Source organism: Phacochoerus africanus, chromosome X (genome assembly GCF_016906955.1).
Source record: "Phacochoerus africanus isolate WHEZ1 chromosome X, ROS_Pafr_v1, whole genome shotgun sequence".
NCBI classification, from domain to species: domain Eukaryota; kingdom Metazoa; phylum Chordata; class Mammalia; order Artiodactyla; family Suidae; genus Phacochoerus; species Phacochoerus africanus.
In genome coordinates, this window is record NC_062560.1 from 45544699 (window position 1) to 45568168 (window position 23470).

The window sequence follows — 23470 nt, forward strand, 5'->3', positions numbered from 1 at the left end:
TACAAGCAAACACTCCAATCCGAGCTCACAGGGAGCGCCTCGATTGTCACGCACTCACATGCTCTCCGTCATCGGGGGCACCATAGTATTGGACCTGAGTACAGGGCTGCGAGGGCGCTTGCGTGGGGTGTGGGGGGTGCCGAAGCTGGGCTCTGGGAGCAGGGCCTACCCCAACAGCCAGGATGCCCCTTTCTCACGCCCCAGGAGCCCGAGGCCCAGGCAGCGCAGGTGTCAGATGTGCCGACCACCTCCCGGCGGCCTGAACAGGTGGGCCAAGCAGTGCTGGCGGGCGGGGGTGTCCGGGGCCATGGGCTGTCGATGGGGCCTGACACCATCACCCCGATGGGCCTGTGCCTCCCAGGACATGTGGGCAGCTCAGGAGCAGGAGCTGGAGTCTCTTCGGGAGCAGCTAGAGGGTGTGAACCGCAACATCGAAGAGGTCGAAGCCAACATGAAGACGCTGGGCATCAGCCTGGTGCAGGTGGGGTTGGGCAGGGGCTGCCCGCCGGAGTCGGGGGTCATAGGGCGGGCTTAGAGGGACTTGAGGGGACTGAGAAGTACTCTGGAGAGGTCTGCAGGTGTCAGAAGAGTCCACGGGAGACACCGGCGACCTGTGGGGCTCCTGAAGGTTCAGGAGAATCAGTGGGAGCGAAAGGGGTGGGGGTGTAGGAGTTCCCATCGTGGCTCAGTGGTTAATGAATCCGACTAGGAACCATGAGACTGCGGGTTCGATCCTTGGCCTTGCTCAGCGGGTGAAGGATCTGGTGTTGCCATGAGATGTGGTGTAGGTTGCAGATGTGGCTCGGATCCCGCGTTGCTGTGGCTGTGGCGTAGGCCGGTGGCTACAGCTCTGATTCGACCCCTAGCCTGGGAACCTCCATATGCCGCGGGAGCAGCCCTAGAAAAGGCAAAAAGACAAAAAAGGGGGGTGTGTATATATAGGGGTTATAGGTGCCTTGTGGGCGTCAGTGGGGACGTGATGGGTCTGCATGGGCAGAAGCCTGTGTGGCTCATCAGGGCTCTTGTGTGGGCGGGGGGGGTGGTGTCATTGTGGAAGTGGAGGGGTCAGAGGGGCCTGTGTCCGCCTGTCACTGCTGATAGGTCTCTGTCGCTATCTGGTGGGGTTCAAGGGCCCAGTAGGGGCTAAAGAGCTATGTGAGGGCTTGGGCTAGGCCACAGCTTTCCAGGCCCAGTGGGGGCTGGGGGGGCTGTGCCGTGTGGCAGGGCTCCCCCACTGACTGTGAGTGTGTGTGTGTGGGGGGTGGTCCTGGGGTGCCAGGTGGAGACCGAGTGTCGGCAGAGCGAGCTCAGCACAGCGGAGCGTGAGCAAGCCCTGCGCCTGAAGAGCCGGGCGGTGGAGCTTCTGCCCGACGGGGCTGCCAACCTCGCCAAGCTGCAGGTGGGGCCAGCGCTGAGGTGGGGCTGGGAGGCTGGGGGTTGGATGGGCCTAGCCTGTGTGACACGTAGCCGCCATTCCCCCCCCCCCACTCCGCCCCACACCACTCCCACCCCAGCTCGTGGTAGAGAGCAGTGCCCAGCGGGTCATCCACTTGGCGGGTCAGTGGGAAAAGCACCGGGTCCCGCTCCTTGCCGAGTACCGCCACCTCCGAAAGCTCCAGGACTGCAGAGAGGTAGGTAGCGGGGTGAGGGTGGGGGTGGACTCTCCAGGGCTCTGGGTAGGGGCAGGTTCGGGCCCTCCTGAGGGGCCCCTCCAGTGCTCTGCCTCACTGCCCTCTACCCACGGGGCCCTGGGCAGCTGGAATCTTCTCGACGGCTGGCAGAGATCCAGGAGCTGCACCAGAGTGTTCGGGCAGCTGCTGAAGAGGCTCGCCGGAAGGAGGAGGTCTACAAGCAGCTGGTAAGGTCCTTGCACGGTGGGGGGGGGGCAGGGGGGCGGTGTAGGGGGAGAGGTTGGTCCTAGGGGCGCGCTTGTGGGTCTCTGCCTAGATGTCAGAGCTCGTGACCCTGCCCAGAGATGTGTCCCGGCCGGCCTACACCCAGCGCATCTTGGAGATCGTGGGCAACATCCGCAAACAGAAGGAAGAGATCACGAAGGTGCGCCATCGTGGCTGTGCAGGGTGGGTCCCATGGGCAGCCGTGTCCCCAAGTGGCAGATGTGTATCGCTGGGCCACATGGGGGCCTCACACCCTGCGAAAGGCAGAGCTGCCAGACACAGAACAGCCCCACCCTGTCCCCTCCAGCCACTCCGGACCCTGTCTGGATGTGATAGCTCCATCAGGGATGCCCTCAGCCGGCTGCCCGCCGGCCCCCGCCCCCACCCCCGCCCCAGACACCAGCTCACGGCTACCCCGTTCTTTGCCAGATCTTGTCTGACACGAAGGAACTTCAGAAGGAAATCAACTCCCTGTCAGGGAAGCTGGACCGGACGTTTGCAGTGACCGATGAGCTCGTGTTCAAGGTGCGGGGCAGGCTGGGCTGGGGGCTGGGGGCGGGGGGCTGGGCCCTGTGTGAGCCTCGTAGGTACCACTGATGGCTGGGGCCTGGCTTTGCCCTGTGGAGTATGCAATCGGCCAAGTGGGAGAGGGTGGCCTTGTGGGGGCCTGGAGGCAGGCAGAGGGTGGGGGCGGGGCGGGAGCAGCCCCCTGACACCTTTGAGGTCCTCTCTCTCTGATCAGGATGCTAAAAAGGACGATGCTGTTCGGAAGGCCTACAAGTATCTAGCTGCTTTGCATGAGGTGAGGGGAGACGCGTGCCTGGGGGCTGGCTCGGGGAGGGGCCGAGTTGAGGTGCAAGCCTTCTGTTCCTGCCGTCCCCAGAACTGCAGCCAGCTCATCCAGACCATCGAGGACACGGGCACCATCATGCGGGAGGTTCGGGACCTTGAGGAGCAGGTGAGGCTGGGGGCATGGTGGGGGACGGGGGTGGGGCTCACCAGGGCGGGCCAGGGAACAGCTCCTTGGTTTATACCGAGAGAGGCTGTGGAACCAGGCACAGCCTGCAGCTGGAGTCTCAGCCCTGCCTGTTAGTAGCTGCATGTGTGACCGGCGACAGCCCAGCGGCCTCCTCTGATCCCTCCCCTTCCGCCCCGAGGGTCCTCCTGCTTGCCTCCCAGGGCCATGGGCAGAGGCTCCAGTTTAAGAAGGTGGTGGGTGGGAGTTCCCGTCGTGGCTCAGCGGTTAATGAATCCGACTAGGAACCATGAGGTTGCGGGTTCAATCCCTGGCCTTGTTCGGTGGGTTAAGGAGCCGGCATTGCCGTGAGCTGTGGTGTAGGTCGCAGATACAGCTCGGATCCTGCGTGGCTGTGGCTGTGGCATAGGCCGGCGGCTACAGCTCCAATTAGACCCCTAGCCTGGGAACCTCCATATGCAAAAAAAAAAAAAAAAGAAGGTGGCGGGTGGTCCTGCCACACAGCGAAGGATGCTTTAGGTGGATGGAGGCCTCATGCAAGGGCCTGCTGGTGGGACAGAGCAGGCTCTTATGGGAGGGGGTGGGAGGCCTAGGGGAGGGGCCCGAGTGGCCATAATGGGGCGGGGGGGTGGCGAGCGGGAGCTGTGAAAAGGGCCCTGTGTGCTGAAGGGCCATGCTTGCCATCGCCTCAGATCGAGACGGAGATGGGCAAGAAGACCCTCAGCAACCTGGAGAAGATCCGCGAGGACTACCGAGCCCTTCGCCAGGAGAATGCTGGCCTCCTGGGCCGGGTCCGTGAGGCCTGAGCAGCCCCCAGCAGAGGTGTCCCCACCCTGCCACCCCCTCGTCCCCCAGCTCCCTGGCCTCAGGCAGGGATTGGGGGCACTGGGGGTACTGGCCAAATGCTGGCCCTGGCCGTGCCCCCTGCTTTGCAGTCCAGCTTCTTCTGCTGCAGCCTTGGCCGCAGACCCTGGCCCACCCGACTGTGACCCTTGGCTGGGGCGATCATCTGGAGTATGGGATCTCGGCTGCAGTTTATTGTGGAGGGCGCTGGGGGGCGTGGGGCCTTGGATCTCAAATAAATGAGGGGCTCTGTCTGCAGTCTAAGCTGAGGAGTGGTTGGGGCCATGGAGCTGGGGGTGGGGAGGGGCGGGTGGCTGGCGAGACACTGGGGATTTTGTGTGTGTGTGTGTGTGGTGTGTATATGGCCTTGGGTGTCCGCGTGGGACTCAGGAGGCCTGGTGGGGTGCTCTGTGGGTGTGAGTTCAAAGAGCCTGAGTGACCAAGCATTTGTGTTGGGAGCCATGTGATGTACCGTTCGTGACCAGTGTGTGTCTGTGTGGCTTTCTGGGACCGGAGATCCTGAAGGTACTGAGGCCACTTCTTGGGCGGGTGTCTGGGCACACCCTGTGTGACCCTGCACCCGCGGGCCTGGAGGCTGGCTGCGGGTGCGTGCTTTGGGGTATGTGGGTTGCCAGGACTGTGCTCGGCTGTGACTGTGCGACTGCAGGTTCGAGATGGTCTGTGCGTATTGAGGCAGGCGCTTCGTGTCTGGGGGTTTGTGTTGAGTCCAAGGGACAGGACTGTGACTCTTGGTATCCTTCCCAGCCCCCAGGTTGTCTGTGAGAGCGACTGAGGCAGGCTGTTGTGTGCGGGTCGGTTGCCAAGGCTCAGTTTGGCTAGAGAGCCCATTGCAAAGGGGCTGGGGTGGGGGTGGGGGGGCGGGGCTGGGGCCAGGGTCCCCCTAAGCGGCGTTGGTGCAGAGCATGTGATCCAAGAGGGTGGTCAGCTGGGGAGCGGTGTCCTTGGCCAGCCAGCCAGCGCACACCTTATGTCTTGGTCCCCCGCAGGCACGTCCGTGGTCGGTCGCCCCTCCCTTGGCCACTTCCACCCCCAGTTTTGGCCCCTGTCCATCCTTCTTTCCTTGGCTTTGCAGTCAGGGGCCGGGGGTGGGGTTGGAACACCTGCTGGGCCTCTGGCTCCTCTTCTTGCGAAACTCGAACTCGTCCACGGTCCACACGGCTCCCTTCTCGCTCTCCACGCGCACAAAGCACTTGTGCAAGCTCAAGTTGTGGCGAATGGCATTCTGCACAAGGAGGACCAGCCGGCCAGTCCAGGAGGTGGGGGCGGGAAGGGAGCGAGCAGGCCGTCATCCCCCATGGTCGGCAGTGCCCACCAAAAAATCGACCTCCCGACCCTTCCCAACACACCCACAAGCCCAGTCCCGGGCCCTCTGGCTCCTGACCTTGACCCAGTACCCCAGTGGCATTTGATGGCCCTCCAGGCCACTGCCACCTCCAGTGGCACTCACCTTCCAGGTGGCAGGGTGGTTTCTGAAAAAGGCGAACATGCGTGTGAACCAGTGATAGATCTCGTTGAGTGTCCGCTGCTTCTCTGGAGCCTCCAGGATGGCCTGGCAATTGGGGGGTAGGGGGATAAAGGGAGCCGTTCCCCCAAAGTCAGGCCAAAAGGGGCAGTGGCCCACTTTGGGCCTTCTGACCTGGGTGGAATTGTGGGGGTTGGGGAAGGGAGGGAGATAGTGTAGGGTGATGGGTCAGAGACTGGGTTAGAAGTCGGGTGAGGGTGGGGCTGGGATGCGCTTAGGTAAAGGGTCAGGGCCGAGGGTAGAGTAGGGTCCGGTATAGGGTTAGGGCTGGAGATAAGTTAAATGTCCGGGGTGGAGTTGGAATTCTTTCTAAGAGTGAGGTTTCAGGGTTTGGGAAGGTTAAGGGCCAGGAGCGGGGTCCAGTGAAGGATTTGGAAGGGGCAAAGGACCAGGCAGTCAAAGATCAGGGAAGCGGCGGGACAAGGGTCAGGCTGGGATGGACTGGGGTGAGTTCAGGGGCAAGAGGGTGAGATGACACACAGCATTCGGTCAGGGCTCAGAGATGGGCCTAGTTGATGTAGTTATTTTATGTGCCAGGGATGTGGTTGGGTTCAGGGTCAAGAATGAGGTTGAACACAGTGGAATACTACTCAGCCATCAAAAAGAACAAAACAATGCCATTTGCAGCAACATGACTGAAACTAGAGACTCTCATCCTGAGTGAAGTAAGTCAGAAAGAGAACAACAAATACCATATGATACCACTTATATCTGAAATCTAATATATGGTACAAATGAAACTTTCTACAGAAAGGAAACAAACTCATGGACATGGAGAACAGACGTGGTTGCCAAGAGGGAGGGGGAGGGAGGGGGATGGACTGGGAGTTTGGGGTTAGTAGATGCAAACTATTGCATTTGGAGTGGATAAGCAATGAGGTCCTGCTGTATAGCACAGGGAACTACATCTAGTCACTTGTGATGGAACATGATGGAAGATATTGTGAGAAAAAGAATGTATATATATGTACAACTCGGTCACTATACTGTACAGCAGAAATTGATAGAACATTGTAAATCAACTATAATTAAAATATCTCAAAAATGAAAAAAAAGAAAGGTTGTGTGTGGTCGGTAAGGGTCAGGGAAATTAAGCTGCTTGGAGTTCCTGTAGTGGCTCAGCAGAAACGAATCTGACTAGCATCCATGAGGTTGCAGGTTCGATCCCTGGCTTCACTCAGTGGGTTAAGGATCCGGCGTTGCCGTGAGCTGCGGTGTAGGTCGCAGGCGCAGCTTGGATCCTGCGTGGCGATGGCTGTGGCTGTGGTTGGCAGCTATAGCTCCGATTCTACCCCTAGCCCGGAAACTTCCATCTGCCTTGGGTGTGGCCCTAAAGAAAAAAAAAAAAAAAGATCTGCTTGGACTTAGGAATGAGATCACATCAAGAATTGGCAATTATGGCTGCCGTGAGGCTCTGGGCCAGGATCAGGATGGGGTTAGGCAGGGTAACGTGTTGCATCGTGTAGGGTTAGGTCTGGGCTTAGGATGAAGGTCCAGGCGGGCTCTGGTGAAGCTTCTGGGAAGCCATCAGGGAGACAGATGAAGGGGTGGGGATGGGGTGAGGTCAAGGGTCGGGTGTTGCAAAGAAGGGGTTAGGGACGGGGTCTAGCTGGGGGATGTGTTGACATACAGGGGTATGTCAGGGCTGGGGAAGGAGTTAGGGTGTCCCTGGGGTGGGCGTAGGACACAGGGCGAAGATCAGGCTGGTGTGGGAGCTACGTATGGGCCCAGGGGGCATTTAGGTACGGGGTTGGGGTGGATATCAGGAAGGGGTGGGTCTAGGGCCAGAGCTTGGCTTGCACTGGCTTGGATGGCAGTTTAGATGTGGGTTTGGGGGCAGGTCTGGGGTGAAGATGAGGGATCACGGCTGAGGCGTGGATTCATCCCTGTAGGAGCCCGCCTGGGGTGCTCAGAGGGAGGCAGGTTCTCCAGCCCGGCACCCTGCTTACCCAGCGGATGAGGGTGGCGTAGGTGAAAGGGGGCCGCATGTTGTGGAACTTGAAGTAGTCCATGTTGTGAAAGAAGTCTGTCAGAGGGGGGGAGGGATCAGGTCTCAGCCAGGGAACGTCTCGCTCCCTCCCCTCCCCTCTGAAATCCTGCTGTGAACACGGCTTTCCGTGATCACGGCCACTGTTTGCGAAGCACTCGACATACACGAGAGCATTTCCCCTTTGCCACGCTCCCACCGAAACAGGGCTTATTCTCTCCAAGGTTTAAAAGAAGTCGCAGAGTTCCCGTTGTGGCTCAGTGGTAACAGACCCAACCAGCATCTATGAGGATGTGGGCTCGATCTCTGTCCTCACTCAGTGGGTTAAGGATCCGGTGTGGCTGCGAGCCATAGCGTAGGTCACAGATGTGGCTCGGATCCCGGATGGCACATTGCTGTGGCTGTGGCTGTGGTGGAGGCTGGCAGCTGCAGCTCTGATTCGACCCCTGGCCTGGGAACTTCCATATGCCGCGAGTGCAGCCCTAAAAAGCAAAAAAAAAAAAAAAGTCAAGTAACTTCCACACCAAAGAGATGTAACTGGTTAAGTGGCAGAGCCAGGATGGCACGCGAAGGCCCTGATCCCCGTTAAGCCCACAGCCCTAGGTCCCCACGTAGTGGGGGACGGGTGAGCAAGTCATCAGGGTTTTCCTTGGTCAGAAAGAGGGAGTTGTGGGGGGAGGGAATTCCTAAGCTCGCTCCCTCCCTTCTGACGACTAGATGGCAGAGTGGAAGCCCAGTGAGGGAGCCCCAATCCCCAGGGGAGACAGGGCTGGGGCTAGACATCTGAGACCACATTCGGGGCTGGAAGCCCATGAAAATCCGGAGAGGAAGCTTTTGCAAGCAGATGCGATTTTCCCAAGGCTGGGTGACTGGGGTGCCAAAGAGCAGTCCCCCGCCCGGGCCAGGCAGGGGGATCAGAGGCTCAGGGGGCACCACGTAGGGCACGGACTGCTCTTACCTGGGAACGTGCTGTTTCCATGGCTGCCCCAGAGGTGCCTGCGCACAGCAAACAGGCCGTCAGGGGCCTCCTGGGGGCCCGGCCAAGCTGGGACGGCGGTGCCCGGGGTGCCAGTGGCTACAATACAGCAGGAACCCTTGTCAGATGATGCCTGGGAATGGAGGGAGAGGCTGGTAACCGAGAGGCTTTAAACTTTCCACTTTAGTTTTAAATAACTGTATTTTGTATATTTTTTCTTTTTCCTTTTATTCTTTATTTTCTTTTTTCTTTTCCTTTTTCTTCCTTTCTTTTTTTTTTTAAGGGCCATACCTACAAGCATATGGAGGTTCCCAGGCTAGGGGTCAAAAAGGAACTGCAGCTGCCAGCCTATGCCACAGCCACAGCCACACGGGATCCGAGCCGTGTCTGTGACCTTCACCACAGCTCATGGCAACACAAGGATCCTTAACCTCCTGAGTGAGGCCGGGGATCAAACCTGAATCCTCATGGATACTATTTTGATTCTCAACTTCCTGAGCCACAATGGGAACTCATTATTTATTTTATTTTTTGTCTTTCGAGGGCGGCACCCGCGGCATATGGAGGTTCCCAGGCTAGGGGTCGAATCAGAGCTGTAGCCTCCAGCCTATACCACAGCCACAGCAACGCCAGATCCAAGCCGCGTCTGCGACCTACACCACAGCTCACTGCAATGCCAGATCCTTAACCCACTGAACAAGGCCAGAACCCGAAACCTCATGGTTCCTAGTTGGATTTGTTTCCACTGCGCCACGATAGGAACTCATTATTTTTAAAAAATTTTTATTTTATTTTTATGGCTGCACCCACGGCATATGGAAGTTCCTGTGCCAGGGATTGAATCTGAGCCACAGCTGCAGCAATGCCAGATCCTTAACCAGCTATACCACAGCAGGAACTCCAAATAGGTGTTTTTAAAAGCAAGGGCAGAGGTTCCCCTTGTGGCTCAGCGGGTTAAGAATCCAACTAGTATCCATGAGGACACAGGTTCGATCCCTGGTCTCGCTCAGTGGATTAAGGATCCAGCATTGCCGTGAGCTATGGTGTAGGCCGGCAGCTACAGCTCCAATTTGACCCCTAGCTTGGGAACCTCCACATGCTGCGGGTGAGGCCCTAAAAAGCAATAAAATAATAAAAAACTTTAAAAAGTCAAGGGCGGAGGCTCTCGTTGTGGCACAGCGGGTTAAGAATCCAACTAGTATCCATGAGGACGCGGGTTCGATCCCTAGCCTTGCTCCGTGGGTTAAGGATCTGGCATGGCGGTGGCTGTGGAGTAGGCCGGCAGTGGTAGCTCCGATTCGACCCCTAGTCTGGGAACATTCATATGCCGCAAATGTGATCCTAAAAAGCAAAAAAGAAATGCCGCAAATGTGATCCTAAAAAGCAAAAAACAAAATAAAAGCAAGGGCACCCTCTTCTCAGTTCTACCCATCATGGGCCATATCAATTAGAGTGTGCGTGTGGACACTGATATGTGTAGTGAGCCACTGTTGGGGTCATGAGCTGGGGGTGAATTGGGCTCCTCTGCTACCCAAATGCAGCTTTGGGAAAGTCACCTAACCCTTTCTGGCCTCAATTTTCCTCATCTGTGAGTTGGGGATGATAGTAATACCTAAGTCACAGTGGCATCACTGTGTCTGCACCCAGGGCCGACTTCTGGGTGTGTGGACTGTGCAGGCACCCAGGGCCCCGGGATTTTTTTTTTTTTTTTTTTTTTTTTTTTTTGCTTTTTAAGGCCAAACCCGCAGCATATGGACCTCCCAGGCCAGAGGTCAAATGGGAGCTGCAGCTGCCAGCCCACGCCAAGCCACAGCAACATGGGATCCAAGCCATGTCTGCCACCTACCCCACAACTCACCACAACTCACGGCAATGCCAGATCCTTAACCCACTGAGCGAGGCCAGGGATCGAACCCACAGCCTCGTGGATACTAGTCAGGTTTGTACCCCACTGAGCCACAGTAGGAACTCCCACCCCCTGCTTTGTTTAATGCTCTGCGGGTCATTTTGAAATTTGAGCCCCATATGTTCATTTTGCACTGGGCCCTGTGAGTTATACAGCCAGTCCTGCCAGTGGTCTGCATTCAATATTTGGCGATTTGCTATTGCTTTGCAAACTCAGGATCACGATGTTTGGGGATCTTAAGGTCAGAGGGTTTGTAGTTGGAGAGGGACAGATTCCCAGGTCTGGGCATGTGTGGACCTGGGGGGACAGGGGCCCGGAAGATCCCAGGGCCTGGGTGCAAGGATAGGTCCAGTGCCCCCTGCAAGGGCCCCTCCCCTGCCCCCCTGCAGTCCGTGCCACCTGTGGGCCTGGGGTGGCTCACCGCGGATGGAGCCTTGGGTGAGGGCATCTTCCCGGCCAGGTGGGCCTGCATAGCACCCAGCTTCTCCTTCTCCAGCACCAGCTGTGAGGACAGGCACAGAATGAGGCCTCAGCCTGGTCTTTCTCTGCCACATCTTTGTCCAGGCTGTAGTTTCCATGGGAGCCCCTGCCCCCTTTCTTCTTCCATGCCAGCTAACATCCTGGATAACCCTGGCTCCTGGCACAGGGTGGACGTTAGGTTCACCCACCACCACCCCTGCCCCCTCTCCCCACATCACCTGTTGCTCCAGAGACTGCACCACCTCCCTCTGGAGGAGACACTGCGCCCTGCCCTTCTCATCCAGGAGATGGTCTGCCTGGCAGTGCCTGGGGAGGGGGAAGAGTCCATGCAGGTGACCCTGGTGGGTCCAGCCTCCAAGTGGAGAGGGCTCAAGTGGAGAGGGCTCAGAGCCTTGGCCTCCCTCCCCTCTTTCTTTCTTTTTCTTTTTCTTTTTTTTTTTCTTTTTTTTTTTTTTTTTTTTGGCCTTTTCTTGAGCCGCTCTTGCGGCATAAGGAGGTTCCAGCATAGGGGTTGAATCGGAGCTGTAGCCTCCGGCCTATGCCAGAACCACAGCAACCCAGGATCCGAGCCGCGTCTGCAACCTACACCACAGCTCATGGCAACCCCAGATCCTTAACCCACTGAGCAAGGCCAGGAGTTGAACCCACAACCTCATGGTTCTTAGTCGGATTTGTTAACCACTGTGCCACAACGGGAACTCCTCCCTCCCCTTTTTCTACCCCAGTCTCCAGGTCACACCTGTCATGCCTTCAACTCATGCTACCTGTCATCTACTGTATGGCCAGGGTGCTGGAGATGACGTGAGAAGAGTAGGGAGCTGAGAGCAGGCCAGGTAAGTGAGAGCAGGAAAGGCATTCCAGGTAGAGGGAACAGCCTGTGCGAAGGCCTGGCCGTGAAGAGAACAAGGTTCATTGAGTTGCTACTGATAGTTTGGTATGGTTTGAGAAGGGGTGTGTGTATGAGAGAGAGAGAGAGTGTGTGTGTGTGTGTGTGTGTGTGTGAGAGAGAGAGAGAGAGAGAGAGTGATAGTGTGTGTGTGTGTGTGTGTGTGTGATGGGCTTGACAGGAGGCAGTAGTGTGTGTGTGTGTGTGATGGGCTTGACAGGAGGCAGCAATAGTGGACTTTGGGCATCAATGAAAGCAGGCTGGTGTGTTGCTGGTGTGTTGGCATGAGGGGTTGTAGGACAAAGCAGTTAGGAGTGTGGATTCCAGAGCCTGGATGGTGATCTTCTTTTTTTCTTTTTTCTTTTTACGGCCACACCTGCAGCACATGGAAGTTCCCCAGCCAGGGGTCCAATCAGAGCGACAGCTGCCGACCTACACCACAGCCACAGCCACGCCAGATCGGAGTTGTGTCTGTGACCTACCCCACAGCTCATAGCAATGCCAGATTGTTAACCCACTGAGCGAGGCCAGGGATGGAACCCACATCCTCATGGAGACTAGTCAGGGTCTTAACCCACTGAGCTACAACAGGAACTCCCTGGTTGGTGATCTTGATCACGACACTTAACCTCTTTTAAGTTTCTTTTTCTGTAAAATGGAGGGAAATCATAGCACATGCCTCTATTGTGATGCCCCCATTTTACAGATGAGGAAACAGAGGCTCAGAGAAGCCAAGGAACTTGCTCAAGGTCCCAGAGCCAGTGAGTGATGGAGTGAGACTGAACCCACAATCGCAGATTTTGCCTCTCTCATCTCACCCCCTATCGGGATGAGGTGAGAGCTGAGACCTGCACCCCAGACCTCCTCCCACAAACTGCCCCGCCCCACCCCCACCCCCACCCCCACCCCCAGACTGGAATGGATCTGGCCCCCTTACTTGAGGAAGTCCTCTGGCTCCTCGAAGACCTTCTCACATCCGGGCCACTTGCAGACACCATTTGCCAGCAGGGAGTAGGAACCCTGGGGCACGGTTGAAAGGGTGCTGAGGGGACAAAGGGTGTCAGGGGAAGGACTGGCGGGCCAAGGGGCCTTCCCAGCCCTGTGCACTGACCTGTCCTTCCTGGGCACACCAGGGCTTGGGAAGGTGCAGAGCAGTGCCGGCTCCCTGGACACCCACTTCAGGCTGGCCACGTTGATCCCTGCGGGTGGGGACAGGGCACCTCTGGGGACTGTGGGCCAGGCTCTGGAGCTCAGCCCACAAGGCCTCTCATGTTGAACTTCCCACCCTTCTGAGCTTCACAGGCCCAGACTCCATCCAGCGGGGCTGGGTGGTTCCGAACATCCAAGGCTTCTGGTGGAGCAGCTCAAAGACTGCCATTCACGGAGTTCCCGTCGTGGCTCAGTGGTTAACGAATCTGACTAGGAACCACGAGGTTGTAGGTTCGATCTGTGGCCTTGCTCAGTGGGTGAAGGATCCGGCGTTGCTGTGGGCTGTGGTGTAGGTTGCAGATGCGGCTCGGATCCCACGTGGCTGTGGCTGTGGTGTAAACTTGGCAGCTACAGCTCCGATTCGACCCCTAGCCTGGGAACCTCCATATGCCACGGTTGTGGCCCTAGAAAAGACAAAGAAAAAAAAAAGACTTCCATTCATAAGTACTGACTTTTTTTTTTTTTTTGTATTTTTAGGGCCACAGCCTACGCCACAGCCACAGCAACACGGGATGTGAGCCTCGTCTGCAGCCCACACCACAGCTCACGGCAACGCAGGACCCTTAACCCACTGAGTGAGGTCAGGGATGGAACCTGCGTCCTCATGGATACTAGTCGGGTTCGTAAACCCCTGAGCCATGATGGGAACTCCCACAAGTGCTGACGTTTCTTTTCTTTTTCTTTTCTTTTTTTTTTTTTTAGGGCCATACCCACAGCATATGGAGGTTCCCAGGCAAGGGGTCCAATCGGAGCCACAACGCAGGATCCGAGCTGCGTCTGCAACCTACACCACAGCTCACGGCAACGCCAGATCCTTAACCCACTGAGCGAGGCCAGGGATCGAACCCTCACAGATACCAGGAAGGTTCTTAACCCACTGAGCCACGACAGGAACTCCCGCAAATGCTGACATTTCGACTAACTCTGCAAAGATCTGCAGTTCCGTGATTTTGACATTCTGCGTCTTTAAGGTTCTGAGCCTGACATCTTTTTTTAGAGGTTGGAATTTCCAAGCTGATTAGACCTGACATCTCTGGCCTCCTGAGGCCTGAGCTTCAACAGCCCCACAGCACTTATGTTCAAGGGTTTGGGGCTCTGGGGTTCTGTGGAGCCGTGGGGTACAGTGTTACCAGGTGGCAGGCCAGGCCGGGCCTTGAGGGAGAAGACCCCTGTGGCAGCGGTGGGCGGCGGGAGGCTGATCATCGCTGGGCTGTCCAGTGGGCGCACCTGCAGCACGGGGGTCCGAGCATGGGCATCCACCGTGGAGAGCTGGGGGCACATACGGGCCAGGGTTCAGCCTGGTCCCTTCTCCACTTCCCCCGCCTGCTCCCTCCTCCCTTCCTCTTCCCGGTCGGTACCTGGTGGACAAAGTGCGGCCTGTCCTGGAGGAGTGCCTGCAAGTGGGGTGAGGGACCCAGCCGTGCTCCGGAGGGTGCCACCATGACGAGGGGCACTGTGGGCAGCTGGGGGGAGAAGGCAGGAAGGGCAGGTGGGCAAGAGGCCATCCCCATCCTCACTAGTTTGCCTACTCCGCCCCAACCCCACCTGCCAGGTACTAGGACCATCCCCGTTTTACATATGTGGAAACTGAGGCCCAGGGAGATTGGGTGACTCTTTCCAGATCAAACAGCTCATAGGGGGCAGAGCTGGTCTCTACCCTGTCACCTCACCTCCCTGAGCCTCAGGGAGGCTCTCCTCTGTCACATGGGGGATGGAGACACCCATGGCTCTGCCCATGGGACCACGGTAAAGCCCCCTCTCCTGAGACAGGGATTTGGGAGGTCGGGGAGAGCCTCGAATCTCTGAGACCTGCCAAAGTGGGGACTTTCTTGGCCCTGCGACATCTGCATATGTCACAGACTTGCCTGGGACCCAGAAAACCACTTCCTGTGCCCCAGCTGGGCCCCCCGCCCAGTGCCACAGTAAAGGTCAACACCTGTAGGCCCAGGTACCCCACCCTGCCTGCCCCATCCTGTGCCCTAGGCCTCACCTGCAGCTGCGACGGTGGCATGGGGTTCAAGGAGGAAGAGGAGGCGTGGGCGCCACCTCGGAGCTCCCGGCCCTGGAAGGCTGCCCCGGGGCCCTTGGCTCCCTGTTGGTCTGAAGTCTTGGGTACAGCCCTCCAGCTGGGCGAGGCTCCTGGGGATGGGCTGAGGACCAAGGAAGGGGCCAAGGGCTTGGCTGGCCTGGGGTTGGGCATCGGGTCCTTGTCGGAGGGCAGGCTGCAGGGACACAAGGGGAAGGAGTTACACGTGTGCTGAGTGGCAGAGGGCCAGCAGGAAAATACTCAACCATCTGAACCACGCGGCCACCCCCTCTGGTCGGAGCAGGCATTGGCTGGGGCATGTCCCAAAGAGACCCCAGCTCTGGACACGTGTGCACGCGTGTGCACACACACACACACACACACACACACACGGTGTCACGTGTCTCCAAGCACATCTCGGGTGCAGACGAGCACGGGGCCCAGCACACGGCGTGCCTGCACATGCGGCCACAGCCCTGGCGGGGATGTGTCCTCTGTGAGGGCGGTGGGGGAGTCAGGGTGGTTTTTGAGACCCCAGCCAGCTCAGGTCGCAGCACTTGAGTGGTGGTCTTCAAGCCTCAGTCCTCCTGGCCTCCCCGAACCCTCTACAGGCCATACAACCTTTGCCGATCCTACCATGATCCTACCGGGTCCGGTTTCTTTCTTTCTTTCTTTCTTTCTTTTTTTTTTTTTCAGTCTGGGGGTTGAATCAGAGCTGTAGCCACCGACCTCCTCCACAGCTGCAGCAACACAGCCACATCTGGGACCTGTGCCACTGCTTGCAGCAACACTGGATCCTTGAACTCACTGAGTGAAGCTGGGGATCGAACCTGCATCCTCAGGGATACTAATTGGGTTCTTAACCCACTGAGCCACATTAGGAACTCCCTCGACCTGGTTTCTGATGTTCTCCTGTAGGAGCATTATATTACCCTAGCGACTTGGGCCTAAAAGCGGGGGTTGGTTTCAAAAGATCCCTCTGGCTGCTATGACAGGGCCAGACTCTAGGAAAGTGAGGGCAGAATTAGGGGAAACTAGTGAGGGGGCTACTGCAACAGTCCAGACAAGCCACTGTCCAGACCAGAAGGATGGCAGTAGAGATGGTGAGAGGTGGGTAGCTTCGGAGTATGTTCTGAAGGTTGAGTCAGGAGAATTTGCTGGCAGCTTGGGTGTGGGGGGTGAGACACGGAAGGTCAAGGTGACTTCCGGGTATTAGCCCGAGTGGTTGGAAAGACACGGCTGAGTTGGGGGAAAACGGAGGAGCAGGGTGGGGAATGACGATCCAGGTGTGGGTGGACATGTAGAGTCTGGTGTTACACATGCCAGTGGCAAGGCCGAGGGGGGTGCTGAGCACAGGAGGCTGGAGCTCAGACGGGCAAGGTCTGAGCATTGCTGGGCTCCTGTCTTGCACAGAGCTGGCAGGGCAGGTAGGTGCCAGAGACAGGGACAGATGGACTCTCTTGAGCCAGGGCCTATGTGAGCTCCTCAACTTGGGAACCCGCCCCCCCGCACCCCAACCCTGCTAGAAATTTACCCTGCTCTCCACTCTCCAAGCCTTCGCTTATGCTATTCAACTTGGCTGGAAGGTCTGCTCCTCCTCGCCTGCCCCGCCCCGAGCCCTATCCAGAAAGCCTTCCAGGATGGCTCCAGAACCTTACATTCCCTGACAGGCAGGGCCTAGGTTTCTCAGAATCCTGTACACCCAGTCTGAGAGGAAGCCAGCCCTGGAAGGGACCGCCCAGTCCAACTTCCATTTTACTGAAACAAACACCCGGGTGTAAGGTTCCACCGTCCCGTGGTGACTTGAGAGCCCTACTTCTTTCTCCAGAAAGTCTGTACTGTGCGTGCGTGTGCGTGCGTGTGTGCGTGCGTGCGTGTGTGTGTCTTCCCCACCCCACCCTCCAGCACTGGGTTGGGCACATGGCTGCTGATTGCAGCCCCGGGGGCTGGGGGTTGGTGTACAAGGAAGGTTTTTTTTGTTTGTTTTGTTTTTTGTCTTTTTTGCCTTTTCTAGGGCCGCTCCCACGGCACATGGAGATTCCCAGGCTAGGGGTCTAATCGGAGCCATAGCCACTGGCCCATGCCAGAGCCACAGCAATGTGGGATCCGAGCCGCATCTGCAACCTACACCACAGCTCATGGCAATGCCGGATCCTCAACCCACTGAGTAAGGCCAGGGATCAAACCCGCAACCTCATGGTTCCTAGTCAGATTCGTTAACCGCTGCGCCACAATGGGAACTCCAAGGAAGGTTCTTGAAGGAGCCATTCTCCTTCCTTTCTATGCTGTTAGCTCATGGGGATTATCAGAGGGAGCCCATGGGGGTTGTGTTGAGGGAGGTGGAGGTGAGAATCGAGGTATCAAACACTTAGTCTCTTGGGGGGGGGGGGGGTTGAACATTACTGCGTGAGAATCCAGAGCTTGGGGCTATGGGGGCTCAGAACAAGGGCCAGAGAGAATGTTGATGACCCTGGAGAGGTGAGTGAAATGAATGAGAAGATGAAGGCAGGTGGAGATCAGGGCGATGTTTGTCTCACACAAGGAACGCTAGAGACTGCCGGCAAATCGGAAGCTAGGAGAGAGGCACGAACAGGTGGTCCCTCGTAGCCCTACAAGGAACCAACCCCGCCTTCTGGCCTCTGGAACTGTGAGATGAGGCACTTCTGTTGTTTAAGCCACCCGGTTTGTGGTCCCCTGTTACACAAGACCTGAGCAAACCAAGACCCGACGTTGGTGAACGGGTGGATGCTTTCCACCACTCTGGCCTGGCCCACAAGGCTGGCCCGCGGGCACTTCTCAAGCTGCCTGGACCCTTGGCCAGCACGGAAGAGAAATCTCCTCCCCAGACACAGCTGGAACAGCCTGACTCAGGGACGCGTAGACACATTCTCAGAAAAGGGCTGTGGATAGGGTCTGTCTGGTGGTGGGGTACCTGGGGGACCAGGCTGGGCAGCCGGCTTCCTGCACCGTCTGTTGGGGCGGCCCTTTCTGACTGTTTCTCAGAAGCCACATGGAGGATGTTTCTGGGACCCAGATTGTGTTTTCCTATCGGGGTCTGCATCTGGGCCCTGGTGTCACAGCCCCCGACTTCCCCAGATATTTCCGCCATTGACGTCATGGCGGCCGGATGCGCTGGGCTTCATCGGCATCAAGGAGGAAGAGAAGGGGGCAGATTACCCCACCCCACGGGTTTCGTTCCGAGAATTGGCCGTCCCATCCTGCTGCCGGCTTGGCCCAGGTGGGGTGATATGGGTGCTGGCGGATGTGGTGAGTGACGTCCATCTGGCCGTGACAAACCCTGGGCCTTGTAGACCTGGCCCTTCCTGGGCCACAGAGAGGGCCAAGGTTTGATGCTTGGGGATGGCCATGCAGACCCCACAGAGACTGGGACCGCCCCCCGCCCCCAGGGTCTTCACACAGGTCTATGCCGAAACCTCAGAATCGTAGCGCCATCCATGTCTTAGATTCAGGGGACCCCAGACCAAACCCACAGGCCCTGTGGGATCCCTGGGCCCAACTCCTCAGTAACGTGAAGGCCAATGTCCCTGGTGTCCAAACTCCTTGGTACTTCCCAAAGGTCGGGAGGCTCACTACCTCATAGTGCCTCCTGCCTGCCAGGCCTGGAATTGCAGCAAGCCTCCTCTCAGCCTCCTTCCCAAGTTCTATGGGAGCAGAAGAGCCAGAGTCGCTGCCTCTTGCTCTTCCCCGCCCAGGGCCAGGCTGTGACACTATTTAATTGTAACCCTCCTCAGGCTCGTATGTAAACTGGGACGATAATAGTACCCATCTTCCAAAGTTAAAGTGCATGTCCCTGCAGGGCCTCCAGCTCCCTGTCCAATCTGGTTCCCAGCCTCACAGCCACTCTGCCAGAGATGGGGGCAGGGGGGGGGGAAGGAAGGGGATGCCGAGGCCAGCGCACCTTGGGCTTAGGGCCTCATGGCAGGAAAAGGCCAAGGCCCTGGCTTTTGCCAGTAGAGAGCTCAGCACCAGACTTTCTGGGGGGACCCCTCCTGGGATGGAGGTTCCCAGGGACCAGGGCCAACTCTGAGGACAGGGCTGAGCTCTGTCCACAGCCAGATCCACACAGAAACTGACTGATTTGTGTCCCTCCAGTATCACCACCCTCTAGCCACGAGGCCTCCTGACCCAGGGGGGCCCTGGGACCACCCCCCTCCCCCCGCCACCAACTTAGCTCTCGTGAGGCTGGCCCCCACTATGACCATGAAGGCCCAACTTGTGACAAGGCAGAAGGGGGAACAGCAGCAGCTGAGAGGCAGCCCAGAGAACCCCTCCCCTTGCCCCCATCATGGGGGCCAGGGGGTAAACTGAGGGCCACAGTCAGGGGAAGACAGACAGAGCCGGGGAGTCCCGAGATCTGAGCTGGGATCTCAATGCTGCCACTGCATCTCTGGGAGGGCTTCAGAGGTACCCCTACCCTGCCCATACCCAGGCCTCAATCTGCCTCTCTGCACGTGGGGAAGGGGAGCGGCGAGGGGTGGATGAAGAGCCGGGGCCTGGCTAGGGGGACAGGGATTCAGAGAGAGAGAAACGGAGATTGGAGCTCGACAGATAGACCTAAGCAAACAGACCCAGGGAATGGGAGCTACAGGGAGAGAAGGGGGAAACGTGAGGGGGATGGAGAGAGATGCCCAAGAGAGACACTCAAGAGAGAGGATGCTGGAGTTCCCGTCGTGGCGCAGTGGTTAACGAATCCGACTAGGAACCATGAGGTTGCGGGTTCGATCCCTGGCCTTACTCAGTGGGTTAACGATCCGGCGTTGCTGTGAGCTGTGGTGTAGGTTGCAGACGCGGCTCAGATCCCGCGTTGCTGTGGCTCTGGCGTAGGCCGGTGGCTACAGCTCCGATTAGACCTCTAGCCTGGGAACCTCCATATGCCGCGGGAGTGGCCCAAGAAATAGCAAAAAGACCAAAAAAAAATAAAAATAAAATAAAATAAATTAAAAAAATTTAAAAAAATAAAAAAAGAGAGAGGATGCTGAGCGAAGGAGAGACAGCGAGGAGGGGGGAGCAGCGCAGAGGAGCGGGAAGTCAGAGAGAGAGAGAGAAACAACACAGGGAGATGGGGAGAGACCTGGTTGGTGGGGGGGAGAGGGAGAGAGAAAGGAGGGGGAGCGGGAGGGGGAAAGAAAGAGAGAGAGGGACAGAGAAGGAAGGAGAGAAGGAGAGAGAGGGAGAGAATGCGATGCTCCAAATAAGAACAGTTGGTGGTCTCTGGCTGGAGAGGCTGATGCAGCCTGAAATAATGAGGAATAACAGAGGGCGAGATGGCAGGGCCTTTGGGCCTGTGCTGTACCGTATTGTGGAGCAATAATCAGCAAAGTGGTACCCCGCTGGCACCCCCACAACCCCACCGCCCCGCCAAGAACAGACACTGAACTATATGGGAAAAGAATCTGAAAAAGAATGGATGTGTGTATACGTGTTACTGAATCACTTTTTTTTTTTTGTCTTTTTTGCCATTTCTTGGGACGCTCCTGCAGCATATGGAGGTTCCCAGGCTAGGGGTCGAATCGGAGCGGTAGCCACCGGCCTACACCAGAGCCACAGCAATGCCAGATCTGAGCCGAGTCTGCAACCTACACCATAGTTCCCGACAATGCCGGATCCTTCACCCACTGAGCGAGGCCAGGGATCGAGAACCCGACACCTCATGGTTCCTCGTCAGATTTGTTAACCACTGACCCATGACGGGAACTCCCTGAATCACTTTTTTATACAGCAGAAAGGATCACGTTTAAAAATGAGGAAAAAAAAGAAAGAAAAAGAAAGAAAGAAAGAAAGAAAGAAAGAAAGAAAGAAAGAAAGAAAGAAAGAAGGAAAGAAAAAGAAAGAAAGAAAGAAACGAACAGACACAGCGGAACAGAACAGAAGAGAAAAGCTCAAATACAGACCAGTCTCTAGAGGGCCTCGAGTTTGTGATGAATGTGGCATTTCAACCCAGGGGATGCTGGGGGATAGAGTAACACAAGTTTCTGGGATAATTAAGGGGAAAAGTGAGTTAATGACTGATCAGTCCATTTTCCCGCCAACCCCTCCCTGCCCAGTTTGAAACGGCATCGGCATCGTCATCACACAGCCTTACATGAGTTCCATATCTATGAAAGAGATAAATAATAATATCTGATATTGATCTTGGGTTTATTGTACATGAAGCATTGAACAAGGTTGATAGATTTAATCCTCACAGCCACCCTTTGAGGTCGGTACTATTATAACCATCATGGTAACACATGAGGAAATGGAGGTGCAGAGAGGTTAAATGCCTGGCCAGAAATCACACAGATTGCTGCGGGGGGCGGGGGAGAGGCTGGGTTTGTCCCAGACAGTCTGGCTCCAGTACCCACACTCTTCACCTCTAGAGTAAGTGGAAAAAATGAAGCCATAAAGGAGAATAGAAGCCAACAGAGGTGAACATTTATCTCATTTTCAAGTGGGAAAAGACTTTCGAAGCACAAAACCAGAGACAGTAACCACAGAAGAAAAAACTAACCTCCTCGACACTAGAAAAACATCACAAGCATCACAAAACAGCATCGATAAATAGGAAAACACCTTTAGCAAATGATGAATTGGGAGAAAATATTTGCTATATACCTATGGCTGATGGATGGTCAGTATCTTTTATATAAAGAGCTGGGACAAATCAATCAATAAAAATGATGACCCCCTATTAGGACTAAGGACGTGACCAGGTAACTTACAAAAAGAAATGAAAAAAGCACAAATGGTCAACAAATAGGATAAGTAATCAAAAGATGCAAATTTCAACAACATGGTACTATTTTTCTTACCTGCTATGTTGAGAAAGGATTAAAAAATGATAATACCCACCCACGGTTAGCTTGAGCAGAGGGAGCATAAAACAGGATGACCTTTTGGAAGGACAATTTGCAGAGAGGGTCAGAGACCTTAAAAAGGCACAAACCCTTTGCCCTAGCCACTCCACTGGGAGCAATCTGAGAAACTAATCAGGGATGGTTAGGGGGGAAAAAACTAGAAACAACCCAAATGCCCCCAAATCAGCACTTGGTGGAACCAGTCGTGGTTCATACTGATGTGAGGACAGTCTGGACAGTTATGGAAGGGTCCCATGTTGAAACACTTTTCGGTGATCTACAAAAACGCTCCTATTCATTGACTAAAGCAGAAAAAAACCCAATAGTTGGGTAGATGGCATGATTCTCATTTGGTTAAAAAAATACTAACAGTCAGGAGATGCAAACGATTACATTTAGAATGAATAAACAACCAGGTCCTACTGTATAGCACAGGGAACTATCTCCGATCTCCTGGGATAGAACATGATGGAAAAGTAATATAAAATATAACTAATAAAATCAATTATATATATATATATATATATGACTGAGTCACTTTGCTGTATAGCAGAAATTGGCACAACACTGTCAATCAACTACGCTTTCATAAAAAATAAAATACAAACAGTTAACAGTCTGCGAACACCTGCTAAGCCTGCAGAGACGAGGTCACCACAGCCCTGAATGGCCTACTCTGTTCCTGGACTAGATCCTGGCCACACACACCACACACACACACACACAGACACACACACACACACACACACACACACACGGTCCTGGGGGTAGGACCCCATAGCTAAACCAGGTTGACAGAGGCATGAAGGGCCCCCCAGGAGGGAGACCCTCCTGCAGTGCAAGCACGAGTTTAAGTTAAGTGTTCAGCCCAACCCACCAGCCCACAGTCCTCCTTCCGTGGGGCAAACAGAATTGATGCTCATTCTTATAAAATGTAAATGTCCTCCTCGATGTTACAAAACTCGCTGTTATTAAGCGACAGCTGTACACAGCTCTTTGCTGGGTGCTGGGGGGGGGGGGGTGGGGGGGGATAGGCAGGCAGGGGGAAGGCAAGATGAAATGAACCAGCAGGAAAGGTGGTGGGAGAGATGAGGAAAGGGGACAGACAGGAGTGTGGTCAGGAGACAGCGACAGGGAAGATGGTCAGAGCCAGAGAAAGACAAGAGGGATGGAGAGGCTGCGTGCCAGGGAGACACAGAAAGAGAGGGGCAGAGAAGCACGAAAAGAGCGAGACAGAGCAGGAGGGGAGCTCTCTCCAGAAAGAGGCGAGCCGGAGAGATGAGAGAGAGAGAGAGAGAGAGGAGTTGAAAATTCCAGTTACACCTGGACAGTGTTTCAAGTTGGTCAAAGCGCTGCAATGCCTAAAGACAGGCAGTTGATATAGTTAAAAAAAAATCCTACCCATCCGCACATCGATCCATTGATTTATCTTTGCCCTGTGCCCCAGCAAAGATTAAGGACTTGACCCGTCGGTCTTCTGGCATTTGTTATTACGATTATTACTGTAAAAAAAAAACAAAAAAACAAAAAACCTTACCTGACCGGGACCTCGGTAGTTGCGTGCTGTCCTGATTGTCCTGGGAGGGCCCTTGATCCCCCAGTGCCTACCTCACTGTCGCCTCTTCCGCTGGACCCGCATCTGGTGGGGGAGAGCAGGGACACTCACCTTGGTGAAGTGGACTGACAGAAAAGGATCAGCCTGGCTTGTGGGAAACTGTCACATATCAAAAACAACTTTGCTTTTATACCGAGAAGAAAAACCACGGTGTGGAAGCCACAGACCTCTCTCTCTCTTCTAATAATCCAATTTTTTTTTTTTCGATGAGTGTGTATGCTGATAATCACAGGGTTGGGGGGGGGGTTCTCATAGCTTTCCTCTCTCTCTC

General features: G+C 55.8%; 2 protein-coding genes across 5 annotated transcripts in view; one reads left to right on the top strand and one right to left on the bottom strand.

Annotated features, from left to right (window-relative positions):
• The window catches only part of CCDC22 (coiled-coil domain containing 22), an 18439-nt gene extending 14461 nt beyond the window's left edge, over positions 1 to 3978 (top strand). Inside the window, exons 8-17 of the mRNA XM_047764759.1 lie at positions 205 to 267; positions 362 to 481; positions 1280 to 1399; positions 1515 to 1631; positions 1757 to 1858; positions 1948 to 2055; positions 2325 to 2420; positions 2638 to 2697; positions 2779 to 2853; positions 3564 to 3978. Of these exons, the coding sequence (XP_047620715.1) occupies positions 205 to 267; positions 362 to 481; positions 1280 to 1399; positions 1515 to 1631; positions 1757 to 1858; positions 1948 to 2055; positions 2325 to 2420; positions 2638 to 2697; positions 2779 to 2853; positions 3564 to 3677 (975 nt within the window). The 3' untranslated portion in view covers positions 3678 to 3978. The remainder of the gene's footprint in view (positions 1 to 204; positions 268 to 361; positions 482 to 1279; positions 1400 to 1514; positions 1632 to 1756; positions 1859 to 1947; positions 2056 to 2324; positions 2421 to 2637; positions 2698 to 2778; positions 2854 to 3563) is intronic.
• FOXP3 (forkhead box P3) lies at positions 3894 to 23470 on the bottom strand. 4 transcript variants are annotated; one of them, XM_047764762.1, is made up of 13 exons: positions 23193 to 23470; positions 22986 to 23086; positions 14692 to 14923; positions 14060 to 14164; positions 13832 to 13970; positions 12604 to 12691; positions 12430 to 12534; positions 10825 to 10912; positions 10548 to 10628; positions 8203 to 8353; positions 7207 to 7283; positions 5183 to 5284; positions 3894 to 4957 (listed from the first exon to the last, which is right to left on the bottom strand). In XM_047764762.1, exons 2-13 carry the CDS (start codon positions 23066 to 23068, stop codon positions 4808 to 4810), a joined length of 1401 nt encoding a protein of 466 aa, XP_047620718.1. In that variant the 5' UTR covers positions 23069 to 23086; positions 23193 to 23470; the 3' UTR covers positions 3894 to 4807. The 4 variants fall into 4 exon arrangements, with proteins under 4 accessions (XP_047620718.1, XP_047620719.1, XP_047620716.1 ...); XM_047764763.1 differs by lacking the exon at positions 22986 to 23086 and having other exon boundaries at positions 23251 to 23470; XM_047764760.1 differs by having other exon boundaries at positions 12430 to 12691.